Source organism: Lytechinus pictus, chromosome 3 (genome assembly GCF_037042905.1).
Source record: "Lytechinus pictus isolate F3 Inbred chromosome 3, Lp3.0, whole genome shotgun sequence".
Taxonomy (NCBI): Eukaryota; Metazoa; Echinodermata; class Echinoidea; order Temnopleuroida; family Toxopneustidae; genus Lytechinus; species Lytechinus pictus.
In genome coordinates, this window is record NC_087247.1 from 9,405,837 (window position 1) to 9,428,036 (window position 22,200).

Genomic DNA, 22,200 nt, shown 5'->3' on the forward strand with positions numbered 1-22,200 from the left:
ATTAAATTTGTAATGTAAAAATGCCGTTAAAACAAAAGTGTGCCCTATTCCTCTGCCCCCTTGAAAGTAAAGACCTTTTTTCTTTCTTTTTTTGCATGTCAATTTTTTTCGTAGACGAAATACCCTTAATTTTTGGTTACCCCCCCTTTTTTGGCTTGTCAAATTTTTCCCTTGGGAAAATGTGCCCCCCCCCCTTTCGAAAAATACTGGATCCGCCCCTGGTTGCCGTATATACCCTATCATTCCATCGCTTAGATTATACATTATTGTGATTCTCTTTAAGTTTTACAAATCGGAATAAGAATTCAATTGGCTTCCAATAATCCGGAAAAGCCGCGATGTAGGCGCTATAATGATTCTGACTCATGTAACCAGAGGTTCGTTAGTTCGAGTCCCACCGCGGCCCACCGTCCTTTAGCAAGGAGTCAATCTCAAATTTGCCACTCTCCACCCAGGTGGTAAACGGGTAGGCCTACTCGGTAGGATTTGAAAGTAGGCCTAATTTTAGCTTATATAATGTCAATCATTTTGATATAGCATCGCATGACGACGAGCTAGAATACTCCCAAGTGAGTGGAGGGTGCATTGTGTGTGGAAATGACTTTGGAATATACACTCCCCTCTACAGTCAGACCGCAGGTCCCTATGCTAATGAGCAAAAAGGCCAGATTCATCCAAATCATCTCGTGGCTGAATCCTCCTCCTTGCAAAATCTCGTGATTCGTGAGATTTTCTTTCTCTAAGAATTTACCTGTTTTAACCTCAAGTTAAATGAAATATTATTGCACCATCAGATAGAGTAAAAGTTACTCTTTCATATTGGTCATTTATTTTGTATACAATATTTTGTTAAATAAGTAAATTTCTGGCCTGAAATTGTGCCTCAAAACTGAATTTTCTTCCTCTGTTTTCTTTTGCAAATTGTGCAAAACTTTTTATTTTGAGCCTCAATGATATCTATATCACCATAAAGCTGAACTTCTGTACTTTCTCACAATGCCACTCTTGATATGCGGCACCTTTTAATCGGGTCAAGATCACACTTTTCCCACCAAGGTACAAGACGAGATTTCTGAAATTGTGTACTTGCATGAAATCCAGAGTTCTGATTGGCTGGATAAGGTTCACAGAACAACAGGCGCGGGGTATTTGAGGAGATTACCACATGGGAAGTGTGACCTTCTCACGAACCCAGGCACTGGAACCGTTGGAATTTGCCATTGTGTGGTCTTTTTGACCAATCAGAGTGCAGTATACTTGTTTTCAAGCTGCTTTATGTAATTGGCAAATGAAAAGTGTGATCTTGACCCGATTAAACCAGTTCTTATTTTGAAACCTATATCATTTCAAAGCATACATATTCAGCTTTATCATGATATAAAAATCATTTGGGCTCAAACAAAAATAAAGTGTGAAAATAGCAGCTTTTGTCAGGTGAACATATTTATTTTGTAGCATATTTTAGATCAAAATTTTAACCTATATTACAAAATCTTTGAATAAATCCAAACACATGACTTGAAAGAATGATTCTTCTTCTTTACAATGGTACCAAATTCATGAAATTCGATGCATAATTAGAGCAGCAATGACCGAATGAAAAGAGGTGTTTTGGTCCGCATCAAGCTCATTAAATATGCAAAACATCTCAAGTCATGAATATCACTTGGATGAAAGAAGCCACTTTCTTGGGACCTGCAGTCTGACTGTCTACCATCCGAACAACACCGACCATATCATCTTTCAAACGACAACTCAAGTCATATCTTTTTCCAAATACCAAGTTCTATTTTCATTTATTTAATATGTATTTGTTTTGATGATTTTTGCTATCACCGTTTGGTTTGACTTGGCTAACCCATCTGGGGCCTGCATGTTGGCATCAAGTGCTATACTATAGAGCTTCTGTGAATAATGTGCTGACCGGGCTTGTCCCTTAAATTGTTGGTGAACGAAGCAGCAAGCAAGAGGCCACCAGGCCTCATCTGGCGCAGTTGAGAACACCAATAGTTGATGCAATTTAATGTATACAATTCTATACTTGTTTGTTACTTAAGATTTATATTTATAATTTATTTATGACAATTGTAAGCGCTGTGATACTTTTTGTGTATAGCGCATATAAATAACCGTTATTATTATATATATATATATATAATTGGATTCAGGTAAAATCAATATCTCCTTCAATGCTTAAAGAGTCGTTTAAATCTGGAAAAAAAAGTTCAAACTTTAACATTCTACGGTGTTACGATGCCGGAAAAGACATCGTCTGTTGGAAGAATTATCCATGCATGGATGCTTCAACTCTTCAATATGTATAATTCAAAGAATCCACATTTTATCAAATTAATGTGATGACGGCAAGAATAATTATGTTCCCGTCCATCTTGTCTGTCATTGAAACGAGTTAGGAAATTTGATTCTAAAAACGCTTCATTTGCTTCAGCAGACTGTCAACATAGAAAAGTAAATTCATGGAATAAAAAAGCGAAAGAAGAGCTTATGGTACCCCCAACCAATTCGTGTTTGGTTGATCAAAAGAAGGAAACCAATCTCTTTCAAAATTTTAAACCGGTAACCATGGTAACTGTACTTAGGTGAATCTTACGTGAATTCATTCTTTCTTTTTTCTCTTTGCTACCTGTAAAAATTCATTCCAAGTTTAATACTTGTCCCTCCTTTAGCACGGCCGCGGTCACTCACTTCTGAAGAGAGTAAACTGACAATGGAAGACGGGTGAGATGGTGACATACACTTTTTTGAGAAATGGCATATAGACATTTCTGACAATATATCCTCCTTATTCTACGGCATTCTACAGAGTTGAAGATCCTGGATAAGCGGATCTTGTTTGACATTTTTATCTGAAAATCTTACTCTCAAAACAGAATCTTAGATTTTACTAGCCTGAAATATTGGACAAGCAAACGCATGAAGATAGTTGTGTGACCTAACAGGGGTTGTGCACCGTAAGCTTAGCATAATTGACTGCGTGACATTGAGCGTGACAGCACGTGTCTATACTTGATACTTATGGAGTAATTGTTTCAATCCTCATGACTGTATGCAATGTAAATTCAATAAAACTTCTCACTTTTTATGATATTTTCAGATTGTCAATCATGTGCCAAGTATAATCCCATTAAGCATTGCAATATCTGATATGGATATACTCATTTATATTCTTGTATTTAAAAAAATCGCTGTATAGACAAAAAATTCATGTGAAACTTTTGATAAAAGGACCTTTCTTTATTCTATCCGTCTTCTTATACTTTAATACAGTTCACATCTATTTTTAGTCAGCCATTTTAAATAAAATCTCTTTAAAAATGAAATATAACATAACAGGTTATTATGAATTTAATTAAGTGTATTTCCCTCCTCTAACTTGTCCAATAAAATCGAGAGTCATCTGATATATAAAACCACGTCTTGTGTGAAATTAAATCCCCTGCTTTATCATTGATAATTGAATAAACGGGAGTTGTTTATGGATATCGAGATGACGTCGAGACGATTAAAAATAATTTCAGATGAATACGTAATTATGCACGCTGACTTATTTTTTTTCCAAACGTAGGCAATACAAAATAGTTTTCTTTTTTTCCTAGTTCGCAGCTTGTTTTTGAACACGAGCTCACTTGGAATGAACAATTGAACTGAAATGTGAATGACCTAATCATTATGGATTAACTTTACAGCGACTTTTGCAATTTTCCCCTTTTTTCAATCAGAAGGCAATTGCAAGTTAGACCATGCATGGAGACGAAAATCTGTATGAAATATTACGGAGCGTGTTGCTAATAAAAGTGCTTTTTGGATCAACCTCTACACATCAAGGAACACCTTCTTATTAAAATTCCTTGTTTATTTTGCCAATATGAATGACCCTTTTTGTAGACATTAATATTTAAGATTTTAACTATTAAGAGTCTTTACTTTCAGGCGCGTGAGAGAAAGTGAACAGTCGGATTTTCACATCTATTTGCTTTGTTTTGTTTTGTATTGTTTTTTTTTTTAATAAAGAGTTGAGTTGACTCTTTTTCCACCGTCATTTTGCTTTGAAGTAATTGTATTAATAAATGCATAGGTAGTGTAGTAACTTGCTTGATTTTCTGTCACTTTTGAATCAATATATGCAATTATAGGCCTATATGGCTTAGTATAATGTTAACATCTTCTTTAGATATCCGAAAAGCACTAGGAAAACACTTGCGCTCAACTATTTTGCTTCAACAGGTTCAAGGACTTCAGTTATTATGTTATACTTTGTCCGGTTAACCGCCCATCCCTAATTCTACCTCCCCTCTCTATCTCTCTCCTTCTCTCTCTCTCTCTCTTTACCTCTATTTCCATTTTCCATGACCGTGCCCTCTTTGTGTTTTTACCCCCCCCTCCATCTAACTTCTTTCTCTCTTTTTTTTGGCCAGCATTTTCTTTTCCCCTCATCCCCTTCTCTTATATATACCACAATGCCTTTCAGCGTTCTTTCCTTTCAATTCGTCTATTTTACCTTCTCTGTATCTTAAGGGTCATTCATTTGTCTATTTTTTTAAAATATTTTCATTGTAATATAATTATGTTTATTTATATTTTCGATCAGTGTTTTAAAGAGCCTGTGCATTATATCTATATATGATAAGTGTATATTCAAGTACTGCAACTTAATTGTAATATATCTTTGTGTATATAGTGCTGGGGAAATGTGAATTTCTCTCTTTTAAATATGGATCAATAAATGAATGACCGTGAATCTCTAAAGGCGTAAGTTTTTTTTTTCTTCAGGACTGCAAGGATCGGTGACCTTGCATGGGCACACAAAAGATTCGGAAAGTAAAACCATGGACCTATCAGAGATGGACACTCATCTAAGAGTTAATGAATTCACTAGCATGTGACCGTCATTGTGCTCTGAATAACATTCTCTTCATATTTTTCTACTTTCATCCTACCGTGTTCCGCCGTCAATTAGGCCATGAGTTGAAAGAAGCAGTTCGTGATTAGACATTGATATTGCACAAACTGTATGCGCAGAAGATGATGTATCACTTAAATCCTGGAAAATCGATGTGCAGTTCTGGTTTACCTTTGGCAATCTTAGTTCCATGTGTTTCATTTGTATTTTGAATGTATGCATATTTTAAGAAAGAGACAATATTGTGATTGATTGTTTATCACTTATAATCCCATTTTCCCAATTTTCATGGCTCATATCGTGTAGAGAGCGTTTATCTCTTAATGTTATTCAGGTCATTATGTGCGTGCGGAAGTGTGCGGATCAAAATAATAACAAATTTCATGTCACAAAATCGTCTGCTTCTTAATTTTGCTGCTTCAAATCTAAAACATGTTGATTGAAAAATATTTTTTTTAACACGGGGCATCAGCCAACAAAACCAAAACCAGGAAAGCAGTGCCTTTGTAAATAATCAGACACACCTTGGTAGTCGCTATTTTCAAAACACCTGTATGTTCTCATTAAGATGCACATAATCACTGGGCGGCAGATCACGTTCGATCAAAGAAATTATAATGTTGAATGTCCATCTTTAATAGGTCCATGATAAAAATTAATGTAATAAATGCTAATTTTAGGAAGAAACTTGCAACTCTGCCACAGTCTGCCACAGTGTGAACACACTCTGACAAATGTGCCAAGAACCACTGTGTAATATCCATTCTGCACAGAGTGTTTATATAGCTTCCCACAGTGAAAACACTGTGAAGGAGATTTCCAGTGTCATTTTGTTAAGCACAGTGTGATAACATGCATTGCATGTCTTAATGGCATAAAAGTCGATTCCATAATTATTTTGACGGGGGGGGGGAGGAAATGGCCACTGTTGTTTTTCATCAATAATTAATTTAAAAATTCAATTTTCTTACGAAATTGTTGATAGAAAGTGTATTTTCACTATCGAATTTTATGGTAATGATACATAAATTATAATAGATTTACTTACTATAACTGTAAAAGAGAGAGAGAGAGAGGGAGGGGGAGGCTTGGCAAATTATTGTGCAAGGAAGATCACTCAGTAAAGCACAGTGTGGCAACACTATATATTTCTCCCCGTGTTCACATATTCTTTCTACTGCATTAGATTTGAACGCGTTTTCACACTGTGTACCACAGTGGGTATAGTATATGTATATTACCCATGGTGACTTTTACCATAGAATGACCAAATGCCCCGCTCTATCGCGTTGGACTATATGTGAAAATTGTGATGGAAATTATGTTCTACTCTGTGGTTGTGTAATGGCTAGGTGCACAGTGTCACACTGAATCACAGTATGGCAAGTGTTATTTCCGGTAGGGATGGTGCACAATTGAGTTTTCTTACCAAAATGTACCGTAACTTGAGGGTGCTCATATAGAAACGTACCTGGATTGTTCATAAAAAGTGTATTTTACGAGGTTGTCCATGTTATCGAAGTTTGTTTGTTACTTTTCAGATGCTTTATTTAACACCTCCGAATAGTTATGTCGCGGGTTGGCTACAGCGCATGCGCATACCAGTAATAATCAAAGCAAGCGTTTCATTCGTCGGTGGATAATATTCAATTTGCACTTGTGTATATTGTACGTGAGAGAGCGAGTGTTGTACGTGAGAGAGTGAGTGGGTGATGTGATGAGGTCACACCAGAATGATGGCAATTCAAGTAACATTTATAATACTCGATATTTTGAAAAGCGATCAGCGTCGAGGGTGAGAAGCGAACTATTCTGACATCCGCATCTACTCTTGATCACTCTGGCTATATCGTCACATTTACAAAGGTAAGTTTTTTTTAGTTAATTTTTTGAAATAGTTATAGATCTATATCTTATGGTAAAAGGTAAACTATAAAATAGTGACACAAGTATTAATTATAATTCTGATAATTATTAATGATGACAATTATGTGAAATTAATGAAGGCTGTGTGAGACTGGAAATCAAGCTTATCTGATCCATTTTTCAAGTGTTTTGATAAATTAATATTCGATTTATATCATCATCATCATCAGGGTAAAGTATAGGCCTCCAAGACAATTGCAAGTTAAATAAAGACAATGCTTGGTTTTTTTTCATGTAAAGACACTTAAATTAGATCTTATATAGACAGCGATAGACAGCGATTTTTACTTTTTTTTTTTTTACATATTTCGCATTAAAGGCTTTATTTACTAAACCACAAAATGTTCAAAGAATAGTGATTTCACATGTTCAGGGCGGAGAAAATTTGAATATATCATATTTCATATAAAAAAAATAATACCAAAAAAATAACTCGGTGATGTCATCGGTCCCCTCATTTGCATACGGACTAAGATGTACAGTACTGTTTTGTGAAATTAAGCGAAGCTTTAAAAAAGTCAAAACTTTTTTGTTTCACATCCAATTTTGACGCAATTTTTAGTGTTAAGGCTTGTTTGAATTTTGTCCCTTTAATTAACTCAACATTTTGGTGCCTTAGGGTCATGCCCTTTAAAACGTACCCTGTTTTGACGTAATGTGAGTGAAGTTTCTATAATTTCATAGCGTTGAATTCAAAATTATCGCTAATAATGATTAATCTCATCTAAAATGATCAAATTTTAAGTTTAGCTGATGAAAATTCAAGTTATTCAGATTCTGAGAAAGCACGAAAAGGGGGCACTGGTCCACGTATATAAAGTCACACGAAATTTACGAACAACTTTGCGAAACATGACGTATAAAAGAGCTGTGGTTTATTTCGGCATTTTAAAATGTCCAAAATACAGAACACGCTCATGGCCATGGGGGTTTTGTGTTATGGATTTGGTTCGAACGGATATGTTCTGTTGAGAACCTGAGATTTCCAACATGAATATACGCCCATTTTACGTCATTTTTTACGAAACATATTAAGCATCAGACCTAAGGGAGTTTTCTTGAAGAAACGCATCTCACAGATTACAAACCATTATCCCATGGTTTTACCCGAAGGGGCTTTCAAGTCAAGATCCTTATCACAATTTTCAAGTTTTCTTATTTGTTTGTTTGTTGTTGTTGTTGGTTCTTGTAGTGCTTGCCTTAATACACCAGCAAAGCAACTTTTAACGAGGCAGCTAGTCATTGACCCCGACACATTAAACCCCGTTGATCGGCGGGTCAAAAGGGGAAAAGAAATAAAACACAAGAAGAAAATAATAAACCAATCTTGTTGATGTTTCAAAATGTTAAGTTTGAGTATACATTACATCTCATTTCGAAAGTCGAAGATATTATTTTTCTTTACTTTTTATTATACTGGAATGGATAAAAAATAAATTAGGGATTGGAGAGAGAGGGGGGGGGGGTTAGAGAGCATGGTATGATCATAACCCCGAGGGGAGGGGCACTTCCAACGCGACCATGGGGTCTCGAAAAGCACCCTAAACAAGTGTTTTTCATGTTCTGAAAATGCATCCCTTATCAAGTATTGGCGTGTGAAACCCTACCCTTATTAACAAGTATTGGAAACAAAGTCTTGGCAAATAAGTACAAGGATATTTTAATTGTTATGTCAATGTCGTCGGTTTGATCTTTACCTACATCATTGGGTTTAGTACGACCCCACCTCCCACACCTCGTGCAAATCGTACTTTAATAAACAAGTAGTGTTGACTGTTGGGGCAAAAAGCACATCTTTTATAAAACATTTAGTCTTAATTTTTCATACCCTCGCAAATTTGACCCTGAACACGTAGCTTTCCTAGCGAAATAGATTCCCTTATTTCATTATTTCAGTGTTTTTACACTCTTATTACGTTACGTACGTAATGTGCCCTATCTTAAAAAAGACATCCTAAAATTTTACGTGTTTGGGGGTCGCGCATGGTATCCACTCGTCAATGCTGTAAGTGCCCCCCGGATCGTAATCAGGCAGGTCTTGGAGTGATTGATCCTCTGATATTCCAATAACAATGGATGAGAGTCTATAACGTAAAATATATCATTCGTCAACACAATCATGATATTAATATAATCTAGCTATTTCAAATGCCAATGCATTATTGTTTAGAATTTTAAAGCTTGGATCAGCTCTGTATTCTAATCATTCAAATGCTTGCCTTGTTTCAATATTTTTAGTTTTATTGTTTGCATCAAAGTAGCGTTCTTTTTCTTCGTCATATTCCCGTTTTGAGTTTTGATACAAAATGTGTCCATTTATGTCATACCAGTTTTTATTTGAAGGCAATAAAACTCTTTCCTTTTCATATCTCCTCTGGTTAATGTTACGTTTCATCCATATCATTTGCTCGTTGTATATCTAACACTTCCTTCTTCCTTTTTTTTTTCGAATTATCATTTCTGTGACGAACATACCCCCACTATCCTCCTTAAATTATTTTGTACCCCTGAATCTAAACGGGTATATATGTATTTTCGCTTGCAAACATTTCTGATGATATTGTATTTATGCTTTAATAGTTTCTAGAAAGTTTTCTTAATAGAATTTCGCATTTTTTCCTCCACGTATGCAGGTCCCACTGCAGTAAATAGTCTCGTCAAAGAAGATAGCCAATCCTGGTCAATCTATTGCTTTAACGAGACATTACGTAACAAAAGTCATGACAAAATCAAGGAAAATAAGTGCGGGACGTCGACTAATGCTTCGCTTTATTCTGCTCTCCTTGGTCATCGTAGCTAATTCATCCCAGCATACGACGACGACGACATCGTCTCGACTAATCGAAGACTCTAATTCAGACGGTCCACATCAGACTGTGGAAGTGAGTGCTACCAATGTTCCTACTACGCATCTACCTACATCACCCACGGACTTCATGGGAACAGATGATCATGAAGACAAGATTTCCTTTCAACCATCACATCCGACAGATGAAAGGACCACATCTATAGGTTTTGATCGGGTACGAACCGTCGTGAGCGATGTCACGATCGTCGAATCATCGACGGAATTATCTATCAGCCAACTGGATACTACTATTTGGGTGTTCCGATTTTCCTGGTCATGGGTAACCATCGCACAGTTCACCATTTCTTTGGTTGGTATTCTCGGAAACCTCCTGGTCACCGTCGTCATGGCAGTTCGTAGATCTACAGCAATCTCAACAGACTTATTCATCGCTGCTCTCGCCATTTCTGACTTGTTGACGTCGATCTTGAACATTCCCATTCCAAGAGCTCTGCAGGTTCCTGATAACATTTCGGGAGTGCTGTATTGCAGACTCGTCTATACTGGTTGCCTGACATGGATCTGTGTCATCTCCTCGACCTACATCCTAGTTGGAGCTTCTTTCGAGCGTCTGGCAGCGGTTGTCTATCCTCTACGCTTCAAGGACATCTTCACCAACCGGAGGGTTAATATCTTCATCATAGTAGCTTGGATATTTTCAATCTTATCCTGCTCCTACTATCTTATTTCTTTAGTAATGGATGTCGATCTCCTTTCCCGGATTTACTGTACACTCTCGGATTCCGATTCCTCTTTACTTCAGGCGATCAACTTGTTCAATTTCGCCATAAGGCTGGTTATTCCAGTTGCTCTGATGATCATTTCCCAGACAGCGATGGCCGTGGTACTGCATCTGCAATCAAGTCGAATGAAGCAAGCCATGTCTAATAGCTCGAAGCAGTCGTTCCACGTCTCTGCCAGGAACCGTGTCATCAAGGTTATGCTGGTTGTGATCATCATCTTTATTCTGTGCTGGGCTTCTAGTCAGGTTGCGTTTGTTGTCGCCTCCTACAGGGGAACAGCTTTCGCAAGAGCCTACATAGCAGGCACTGTCCGTCAGATTCTGAACTTGTTAACCTTCATCAACTCGTCCATCAACCCTTTCATCTACGCAGCCCATTATCCTAAATTTCGCGCTGCCGTTAAAAATGTCTTTTCTGGTAAAACAGAGAACGTTCCGTTGTTTGGTACGGATAACCACGGTGGGATGAGAACTGAAATGACTGGTGGCAATCCTTAATCTATCAACCATGACCATGGTTGAAAAAATGTATTGCTGTAATACTCACTTAAATGGTTCCCCTCTAAATAGTCGCAAACTCATTTTGCACAAAATTGCACCGACACAATTTAAAAGTAGTTATTTTATACAGAGAGAGGTATAAGACGCAGTAATAACTGATATCTTGGTACTAGTAATTGACAAGGAATAAGACAAGGTAAACCCATCTGAAACAAAGAAGTATCTTTAAAATAAAGGGAAAACTTTGAAATATCTACCCTTGCATCCTCTGAGGTCGATGGATGTTTCGGTTGCTCATCAGATATGTGTGGAAGCTTGCAAGTGCCACCCAGATGTTCAGATAATCATGTCGTTATGTCTACAATCCTTGAAAAAGATGATGAGATGATAAGATCTTGGATCTCATCATGTCTACATCCAGTGGGAGAGACGATCAGATGGCAAGATCTTGGATCTCGTCATGTCTACATTCCTTGGGAGAGATGATCAGATGAAAAGATCTTGGATCTCGTCATGTCTACATCCTGTGGGAGAGATGATCATATGACAAGATCTAATTGGATCCATGATCATGTCATCTGATCATCTCTTCTAAAATATGTAGACATGACGAGTTAAGAGATCGTGACATCTTATTCTCTTTCACTCAGTGGTGGACCGTGACGCGGAGGAGACAATTGATTGGAGGGGCAGTATTGTTTGTGAACAATGATGTGCCCCTCCAATGCTTTGTCTCTTCCGGTCACGGTCCGCCACTACTTTCACTGGATGTAGACATGACGAGATCCAAGATTTTGTCATCTGATAATTTCACCCACGAAATGTAGACATGACGAGATCCAAGATCTTGTCATCTGATCATCTCTCCCACAGGATGTAGACATGACGAGATCAAAGATCTTGTCATCTGATTCTCTCTCCCACAGGATGTAGATATGATGAGATCCAATATTTTGTCATCTGATCATCTCTCCTACAGGATGTAGATAATTATGATGTGATCCAATATCTTGTCATTTGATCATCTCTCCCAAGGGATGTAGACATGACGAGATCCAAGATCTTGCCATCTGATCATCTCTCCCACTGGATGTAGACATGATGAGATCCAAGATCTTGTCATCTCATCATCTTTTTCAAGGATTGTAAACGTGACGAGGTAATTATCTGAACATCTGGGTGGCACTTTTAAGCTTCCATAGATATGCATTCAGGAGTTCAATAGTTTGTCTCTCTCTCTCTTTTTTTTTTTGGGGGGGGGGCCTCACTGAAAGTGGTTCTCAATGTAATGTGTGAAATATTTTCCCTATATAATTTTTTTTAGGGGGGACCACCATACAATTTTTGACAAGAAAAAAAAAAAAAAAAAGGTTATCAACCACATATTTTAGGGGGGGACGCAGGAAACAAAATTGACAAGCAAAAAAAAAAAAAAAAAAAGGTTACCAACAAAAAATTTAGGGGGGAACGACACCCCCGCTTCCGCCGCCTATGCATAGTGGTAGAGGCGCTGGGGCTGTTTAACTTTAGAAAAAATAATGTGATTTAAAAAATCGATCATATATTGAAAATATAACTTTTTTTTGCTTTTATGGAGAGACATCACCGAAAATGATTATTCCTTCATGGTAACAAAAAAAAAAAAAAGAACTGACGTTAGTAATCAGGCTATTTGCAAAAGGAAATCTCATTTCAGTCTCCTTACTTCACACAAACAAAAGCAAACAAAATTGTTTGTTATATTTGTAATCAATTTGTTTAATAATTGTTTTACTCTTGGGAGAGTGCGGTCACCGACACCTCAAAAACAAATAACACTTTCGTCCTCAAATTAACAACACCTCGAAAACATAATGCAACAACTGGCATCTAACTCAGCTTGCATGCTGATTTGAATTACTAAGACTATACTAGTAATCGTCATGATTACACATTCTAAAGAACATTGCTCTCGTATATAACATGTATAATGGTTGCATATTCATGAAACACCAATATTATTTTGACATCTTAGTGATCGTATGTCAGTTACACTGAACTGAACGATGCATTTCCTTAATAATTAGAATTATGAAACGATAATCAAAATATTGAATTATCGAATCTTAGAAATTGAGTTATCATTCAACTTGATAACTAAGATTTTGCTTGCGTACTGCAAGCAAAACCATGGACCTTGAGATAGGCGAAAACAGAGCTAAACCAAATAAGGAAAATTCTCTGAAATTCCTATCCGACCCCATCAAGGCGATCGAGCAAACAAAGAAAATAGCTCCAAGGTCATCCTACGTTTTTACTAATCCTTTCCGATTTTTATACAGAAATACATTTTTGACCCCCTAAAATATGGTTTTATAAATCTCTGCGATGAAAGAATTCTTGGGGGAAAAAAAATATGCCACTGCCCTGTATGGTGTGATGACCGCGAATGAAAGCTAACCCGAAATCTCCCTTCCACCTAACATAGCAACAATAGCATGTTGCGTAATCACATGCAATTCAACATTCCCCCTCAAATGAGATAACAATTCTCTTTCTATACAATGCTAAGAGAATTTTACAATCTCATTTCAGTCTCCTTACTTCACACAAACAAAAGCAAACAAAATTGTTTGTTATATTTGTAATCAATTTGTTTAATAATTGTTTTACTCTTGGGAGAGTGCGGTCACCGACACCTCAAAAACAAATAATGCGAGGTAAAAGATCGAATGGGATCAAGAGGAGTAATTATACTAACTAGTATTAACTATAGTATTAACATATTTGTACGCCAATGTTGTACATTTGAACTTCCAAACTATTAAAAGTACAACCGTGAAAGTATTTGCTCTTTGTCTTTACGCGTGAAAAACCAGAGTAAGACAAATGTGACGAAAAATCTATTACCATTTTCAGCACAGTGAAAATTAAAACAAAATTATCCCATACAAACAAAATCAGCACGAAAGAGCTGGACCTTTTGACATATGATTAAAACGTTATAATTCAGAGCTTCATTGCTCTTGTAACGGATATTTTGCTGGAAATTGAATCTTTTCAGTATGTGTCCTTTGCCGTGCAAAACATCTCTCATTAAAGGTCAAGTCCACCCCAACAAAATGTTGATTTGAATCAATAGAGAAAAATCAGACAAGCACAATGCTGAAAATTTCATCAAAATCGGATGTAAAATAAGAAAGTTATGACATTTCAAAGTTTCGCTTATTTTTAACAAAATAGTTATATGAACGAGCCAGTTTCATCCAAATTAGAGAGTCGATGATGTCACTCACTCACTATTTCTTTTGTTTTTTATTGTTTGAATTCTACAATATTTCAATTTTTACGAATTTGACGATTAGGACCTCCTTGCCTGAACCACAAAATGTTAAAATAATGGAATTCCATGTATTCAGGGAGGAATGAAATTTCATTTCACCTGACAATGACGAGAAAATCAAAATATTTCATAATTCATATAATAAAATACAAAAGAAATAGTGAGTGAGTGATGTCATTAGTTCCCTCATTTGCATACCGACCGGGATGTGCATATAACTCTTTTGTGAAATGAAGCGAAATTTAAAAATGTCATAACTTTCTTATTTTACATCCGATTTTGATGAAATTTTCAGTGGTATGCTTGTTGAATTTTTCTCTTTTTATTCGAATCAAGTTTTTGTTGGGGTGGACTTGTCCTTTAACGAAGCTTGAAGCGGCTTCCGATGCTCGGCCAGCTCGTAACCTGTGCGTTCCGAGTGTGGAAGGATATAGAAGACGAAGATCAGACACAGATGTGTCCTGACCTCCTTTATCTGCTACCAGCTGAGCTAAGTCTGAAGACGTAGCTGGTTCTTTTTGGTAATTTTGATTTAGCTAGGCTTCAACGAGATTGATCAACGGCCGATTTGATGATAGAGCTATCAGTAGAAGGTGGTGAGATATCGGCCAGAGTGTGTGCCTATCGTATACTATGGCGGTGTCGATCGGAGAAATGCTTGCTGCAGATTCGCCAAGTGTTGAACGTATAAGACTAGATGTACTGGCCTCACGGGAAATGCCTGTAGATCGTGTTGGTTTGTGAATAACTTCTAACGCTTCCAGCCACCCAAGTACTTGCCCATAGTAGCAGGTGCCTTGGACTTCAAAACGGAATCTTGTGGAGAGGACGTTAACTCAAGAAGATACATGTTGGTTGTAATCTTTGTGTCTGAAGAACTGATTCGGCCCATGTTCCAGAGATAAGAACTTTATTCTGAAAAAGAAATGGCAGTAAATGAAGTTGCAAATCGGGACAATTTTCTGACAAGACTAAATTGCGGACGTGTGTACGGCTATCATTGCCTTCTTTGATACCAAAAACAAAGGATTACACAGCTTAAGATAATACTTAAGAGTTGAAAATATTTGCAATATGTATCGCTGCCGATTTATCGATCAAGATGTGGAAGACAATTGCTCGAACTATAAATGATATAGTTTCGCCGAATTGGCTAAACCTGAAATTATTATTGTTTAATTTATCAAACAAATTTCAAAGATAATGTCGTAGGTCATATAATAAAAACACGGAATATCGACATCCAATCTTTGACTCTGAATATCAGCATATAATATATCGCAATTGTAATCCAAATTATATAACTCAGATCGTCAACAATACAACTACATAAGACTTCATGACGTCAATCTTTGTATAAGCATGTGCCGCTCATGGGCTAAAATCCATAACTGTCTTTGTATAAGGTCCATTACTATTTTGTATAAGCATTTGCCGCTCATGGGCTAAAAACCATAACTGTCTTTGTATAAGATCCATTACTATTTTGTATAATCATGTGCCGCTCATGGGCTAAAATCCTTAACTGTCTTTGTATAAGATCCATTACTATTTTGTATAAGCATTTGCCGCTCATGGGCTAAAAACCATAACTGTCTTTGTATAAGATCCATTACTATTTTGTATAATCATGTGCCGCTCATAGGCTAAAATCCTTAACTGTCTTTGTATAAGATCCATTACTATTTTGTATAAGCATTTGCCGCTCATGGGCTAAAATCCATAACTGTCTTTGTATAAGATCCATTATTAAGTATGTGCCGCTCATGGGCTAAAATCCATAATTGTCTTTGTATAAGGTCCATTACTATATTGTATAAGCATGTGCCGCTCATGGGCTAAGCATGTGCCGCTCATGGGCTAATAACGTGCCGCTCATGGGCTAAGATCTATAACCGTCTCTCATGGACACGGTATACTTCGAGTGCAAAATATTTGTAATTCTGAAAATTAAATCAATCATATACCATACAAAATGATATAGTATTTGATTTTGTCTGTCATGGATCCGAAATTTACAAATAGTAATAACGTATCATGCAATCGTAAAAGTTTTTTGTGTCTGAACCTTCAGAAATCAATTCAAATTCATTCAAATTATCATATTGTCACTCGTGGACAAGAGGAGTGGACTCATGCCGTTGGAAAGTTATATCTCAAAACGATTAATTTGAAAAGTAGTGGACCGTTAAACAAACGTTTGTCTGATTTAGTATGCGTAAATCTTGAATGGTAGGCAGCACGATGTGTGCTAATAAAAAAATCCGAAAATGACCGAAGTCTGGCGAAGGAACTGGCCAAAAGGCAGTCTAGGGCCATTGAGGCACTATGACGGTACCGATTGTAATCCGATAAAGGTTTTTGTGTCTGAGCCTTCAGAAATTAATTCAAATTAATTCAAATTACCATATTGTCACTCGTGGACAGGAGGACCATTGGAAAGTCATGTCTCAAAACGAATAATTTGAAAAGTAGTGGACCGTTAAACAAACGCTTGCCTGATTTGTACCCAATAACCTGCCCTCTGCGTAGTATGCATAAATCTAGAATGGTAGGCAGCACGATGTGTGCTAACAAAAATTTCCGAAAATGACCGAAGTCTGGCGAAAGGACTGGCCAAAAGGTAGTCAAGGGCCATTGAGGCACTATGACAGTACCGATTGTAATCGTAAAGTTTTTTGTGTCTGAACCTTCAGAAATAATTCAATTTAATTCAAATTACATATTGTCGCTCGTGGACAAGAGTGAACTCATGCCATTAGAAAGTCATATCTCAAAACGATTAATTCGAATAGTGGGACGTTAAACAAACGCTTGTCTGGTAGTATGCGTACTAGTAAATCTTGAATGGTAGGCAGCACGATGTGTGCTAACAATTTTATTTATTTATTTATTATTATTATTTTTTGAAAATGACCGATGTCTGGCGAAAGGACTGGCCATTGAGGCACTATGACAGTACCGATTGCTTTATACTTCATCATGTGTTTTTCGGTATTCAATACTATATACAGACACCGGTGGGCATACCCAATTATTCTTCCCGGCCCAGTCTTGCGTGAAACAATCGGCAGGTTCGCAACTGGAATTCCAGTACTTCAATTGAAACGTGGTAATTGTGAATTGTAATGTGATGCAAACCTATCTTCCGAGTATGGACCGAAACATCTATCGATCACTACAACTACTTTACGATTTAAAGACCAATCATCTGGATCAATGATTCTACTTCATTCATCTGCCCGCTGGTTTGAATCGCGCGGAAGCCATTCTGGCTCGAAAGTAACATTGAATTCCAGACATGTGTTGTATAATTGAATACTCAAAATTCATATGCAAAAAAGAATTAGAGCTAGCACTGAAATTATTCTGTACGCATTTTGGCTGTCGGAATACCTTTTCAACTTATGACCAGATAGTTTTGGTCCCAAGGATCTTAGAACATAAAGAATAGCACGAAGTTCACGGTTTGTTGAACTAATTTCCTTTTGTTCTGATTCGGACCGAAGACTATAGAAAAGAGTGAATCGTTGAATTTTACTGAAAAAGCCCCCGTAACCCGAAGCGCTAGCGACTAATTATACTGCTGAAGTAGCAAAATGAAAAGACTTGATGGTTGCCCATTGACGGAAACCAAGTTGTGCCAAAATTAAAGTTCGACCTTAGTACCTGCGGACAACAAAACTCCACCTGACCAGGAATCACGTGACTCCACAGTCCTGCACAAGTGTATTGGGAAAAGCCTGGCGAGGGACCCAATGGCTTCGAATTCTAAAATGATTAAACCAGCAGTGCGTGCAATTTCTCGAACAGAGACAAATTGGGTGGGTGCAGTCAAAAGATGACTGATGGAATCTTGTGTTTTCTGTATCTTTTCTCTGGTAAGGAAAATTGCATAGAAACTGTATAAATCAGCAAGCCTAACCATTGACCCGATTGTTGGGGGAGTAAAAAGGCTTTTAGACTCGCTAGCTGACTTTAAGTCCTGACAAGCCAAAATCTTTTCAAACAATCTGACTTGCAGCGAGAGCAGATACCTATCGGAATGACTTGAAATTCCGTCGTCGATATAAAGAATTGCGCTGTGGCCCATAGAACGCCATCTTGTGACTAATGGCCTCAGCATTTTCGTGAAACAATGACTAGCTGTATTGAGACCTTTTGAATGGTAAAACAGAAAATGCAAAGTAACGGGTGCCGAACTCCCCAAATTCTTATCTAAAACCTAAGAATATTTACATCTGATGTGGTTCAGTATGGTAATAACCGGATTCCAAATCGAAAGTGAAGAAAAAGAAATTACGTGAAAACATATGTCCGCCAAAATTCGAAGTTCCTCGTATTTGAACTTGTATGTGTGAATTGGTATACGTGTCTTAAGTCTAACACAAGTCGAAGTTTCTTTCCTTCCGATACCGTTAACGGATTAACAACATCAGTGGTGGAGAAAAATGCTCCTTTATATTTCCCGTTTCTAGGAGCTTTTCGATAGCTTTTACAACGAAATCTGAATGATTTAGGCTAGATCTGTTATTTTTCAAATATGCCCTAGGTGTCAGGGTCTTAATCATGTTAATTGAAAGGATAACATAACCATGATTTCAGATGTCTTTCACAAAATGTCGGTGGATTAAAATTATCATACCAGTAATTTACATCGTTTCAAAAGGCCTACAGCCCCGACAGATTCTGAATTCAACATGGAAGATTTAGTCTCGTAATCTTTTCTAAATGATAAACAAGTATTTTCGATACTTATCTTTCCAATCTTATGGTTTGTTTCCTCCCTGAAGTGCACCTCCGCTTCTCTGAGAACGCTGGAACTTTCCGTTATCGATAAATTTGGTGACTTCTTCGATATTTCCACACCCGTCTTCGTTGAGATCGAATTGGCGCTGACAGCCTTTTTCTTAAATGTTTTAGAGGTTGTCTTAGCACCCTTCACTGCAGCGTCGAGCTGCATGCTGGATTCTTCAGATAATAAAAATGTTCACTTTTCAGCTTTTCCAGTTTAGAATCTAGGACTATATAGCAACAAAGTCCAGATTCACCAACGCTGCATTGGGGTTGGAGTTACTAAACTCCGATCTGTATCCATTATGTAGTTAAGAGCGGAAAATATGCTACTGCCCTGTATGGTGTGATGACCGCGAATGAAAGCTAACCCGAAATCTCCCTTCCACCTAACATAGCAACAATAGCATGTTGCGTAATCACATGCAATTCAACATTCCCCCTCAAATGAGATAACAATTCTCTTTCTATACAATGCTAAGAGAATTTTACATTCTCGGGAGAAGGTCAAGTGACCAAAATGATATCGTTTTATTATTTCCATACATAATGCACTCCATAGGTCCATGATAATACATATTGGCAATGTTTCTGTTTGACTGATACTTATCGACACACAAAGTTAGGACTGTTTATATTCTTTGTACTAATAAAGCAGTCATAGGCCTATATGCAGAGTAGCTCACCATAAATAATGGTTGTGTGTGGCGAAAACTATAAATGTTTAGATACGTAAAGGACCATTTAAGTAATTTTTCATGAGAATCGAGTCACAACGAACAACACTGAATGAATTCATGCAGCTTTCGATTTCTAAATATAATAATAATTATAAAAGTTTCGAGAATATACACAGTTGCACCCTTTGATGGCGATATGTGATGCGGCCAGTTTCATACAAAAACTTACAGGGATTACCCAGGTAACAAGCCAACGTTGGCTCCACGTTGGAAACTTGAAAGTCGTTGGACGTTGGGAAAACTTGATGGATTAACGTTGAATCGACGTTGGAAACTAGTTTGATGGAAAGATGATGGACAATCAACAATGACACGACGTTGGCAACGTTGGAAACTTGTTAGTCGGAGAGTTGTTGGACAGTCGACAATGTCACAACGTTGGAAACACGTTTGATTGGATAGTTGTTGAACAGCCAGCAAAGGCACAACGTTGGCAATGTTGGAAACTAGTTCGCTGGAAAGTTGTTGAACAACCGACAATGGCACAACGTTGACAAAGTTGGAAACTAGTTTGTTGGAGATTTGTTGGACGGTCGACAATGGCACAACATTGGAGACTAGTAAGTTGGAGAGTTGTTGGACAGTCGACAATGTCACAACGTTGGAGACACGTTTGATTGGATAGTTGTTGACAGCCAGCAAAGACACAACGTTGGCAACGTTGGAAACTAGTTCGCTGGAAAGTTGTTGAACAATCAACAATGACACGACGTTGGCAACGTTGGAAACTTGTTAGTTGGAGAGTTGTTGGACAGTCGACAATGGCACAACGATGGAAATTAGTAGGTTGGAGATTAGTTGGATAGTCAACGATGACACAAGGTTGGCAACGTTGGAAACTAGTTCGATGGAAAGTTGTTGAACAACCAACTATGGCACAACGTTGTCAAAGCTAGAAACTAGTTCGATGGAGATTTGTTGGATAGTCGACGATGGCACAACGTTGGAAACTGGTAGATTGGAGATTAGTTAGATAGTATATATACAATGACACAACGTTGATAAAGCTGGAAACTAGTTAGATGGAAAGTTGTTGAACAACTGACACTGGCACAACGTTGGAAACTGGTAGATTGGAGATCAGTAGGATAGTCGACGATGACACAACGTTGGCAACGTTGGAAAGTTGTTGAACAACAGACAATGGCACAACATTGGAAACTAGTGTGTTGGAGATTTGTTGGACAGCCAACAACGTCACAACGTTGGAAACGCGTGTTTGATTGGATAGGTGTTGAACAGCCAACAAAGGCACAGCGTTGACTACGTCGGAAACTAGTTCGATGGAGAGTTGCTGAACAACCGACAAAGGAACAACGTTGGAAACTATTTTCTTGGAGATTTGTTGGACAGTCGACAATGGCACAACGTTGACAAAGTTGGAAACTAGTTTGATGGAGAGTTGTTGAACAACGGACAATGGCACAACGTGGACAGCGTAATTGGAATAGTTTATTGGACAGTTAACATGGACACAATGTTGGAAACTATAGTTTGTTGGATATTTGTTTGACAGTCAACATAATATCCCGGCATAATATACACAGTGTTGAGAACGTTAGAAACTGGTTCATTGGAGAATTGATAATTGATAAAGTTGGCGGAGTACAGCAAGTCTGCATATGCCGACTTAACCCAAGACAAGACAAGACTACTGGCATAATTTCCAATGGGGCCAAGGGGGGGGGTCGATCAAGTAAGTTTGCTTGTCTATCCATGTCACCCTTGGTATCCCCCAGCAATAAGGGGAAAAGAAATCGAGAGAGAAGGAAAATAATGGGAAGGGAAAGAGGAACTAAAACTAAGTCTAAGGGGAAAACAAAAATAAAGATGGGGTAGAATAGAGAGGCTGCATGCACCTGGGGATGCAAATGTGTCGATTAATATAGAAAATAAAGAAGAAAAACAAGAAAAAAAATGTAGTTCAAGACCAGAATTTCCAGAAACGCCCGCGTCGATCCTTTGCAGCTGGCAAGGCCTTTCACAGTAAGTACGAGATATGTCATAGGCCTACCGTCACATAACTAGAAGAAATTGAAGAAGGAAATACAAGCATCAAATGTGCCTATTTAAAAATACCATACTATTCTGATGCGCAGAATTAGTCGCGACGTCGGACTCCTTCTGTCATGTCTGTGTAGTCTGCTTCCTTCAATTTTGAACTTGAAGAATCTGGCAAAATTTGGACTGGATAGTGGATATATATATAGATAAGTAAATTCCAGAATATCTAGTGATCTGGAACAGTACTTATAAGCTGTATATTTAGGACCTACAATCTACAGTTGAATTTTCTTTGCACTTGCAGATAATCGGTAACTGCAACCATTGATCCCCTCCGAAAGATCCCGGAGTCAGCTTCTGTGTGCGTACAGTCCGACGCTAGTATATTCGTGTACGTAGTAG

The 22,200-nt window shown here is 37.6% G+C and overlaps 1 protein-coding gene across 1 annotated transcript; it reads left to right on the forward strand.

Annotated features, from left to right (window-relative positions):
* Positions 1-9,567: 9,567 nt before the first annotated feature.
* Positions 9,568-10,935, forward strand: LOC129256553 (galanin receptor type 2-like). The gene has a single exon (XM_054894728.2). It carries the CDS (start codon positions 9,568-9,570, stop codon positions 10,933-10,935), a length of 1,368 nt encoding a protein of 455 aa, XP_054750703.2.
* The last annotated feature ends 11,265 nt before the right edge of the window (positions 10,936-22,200 follow it).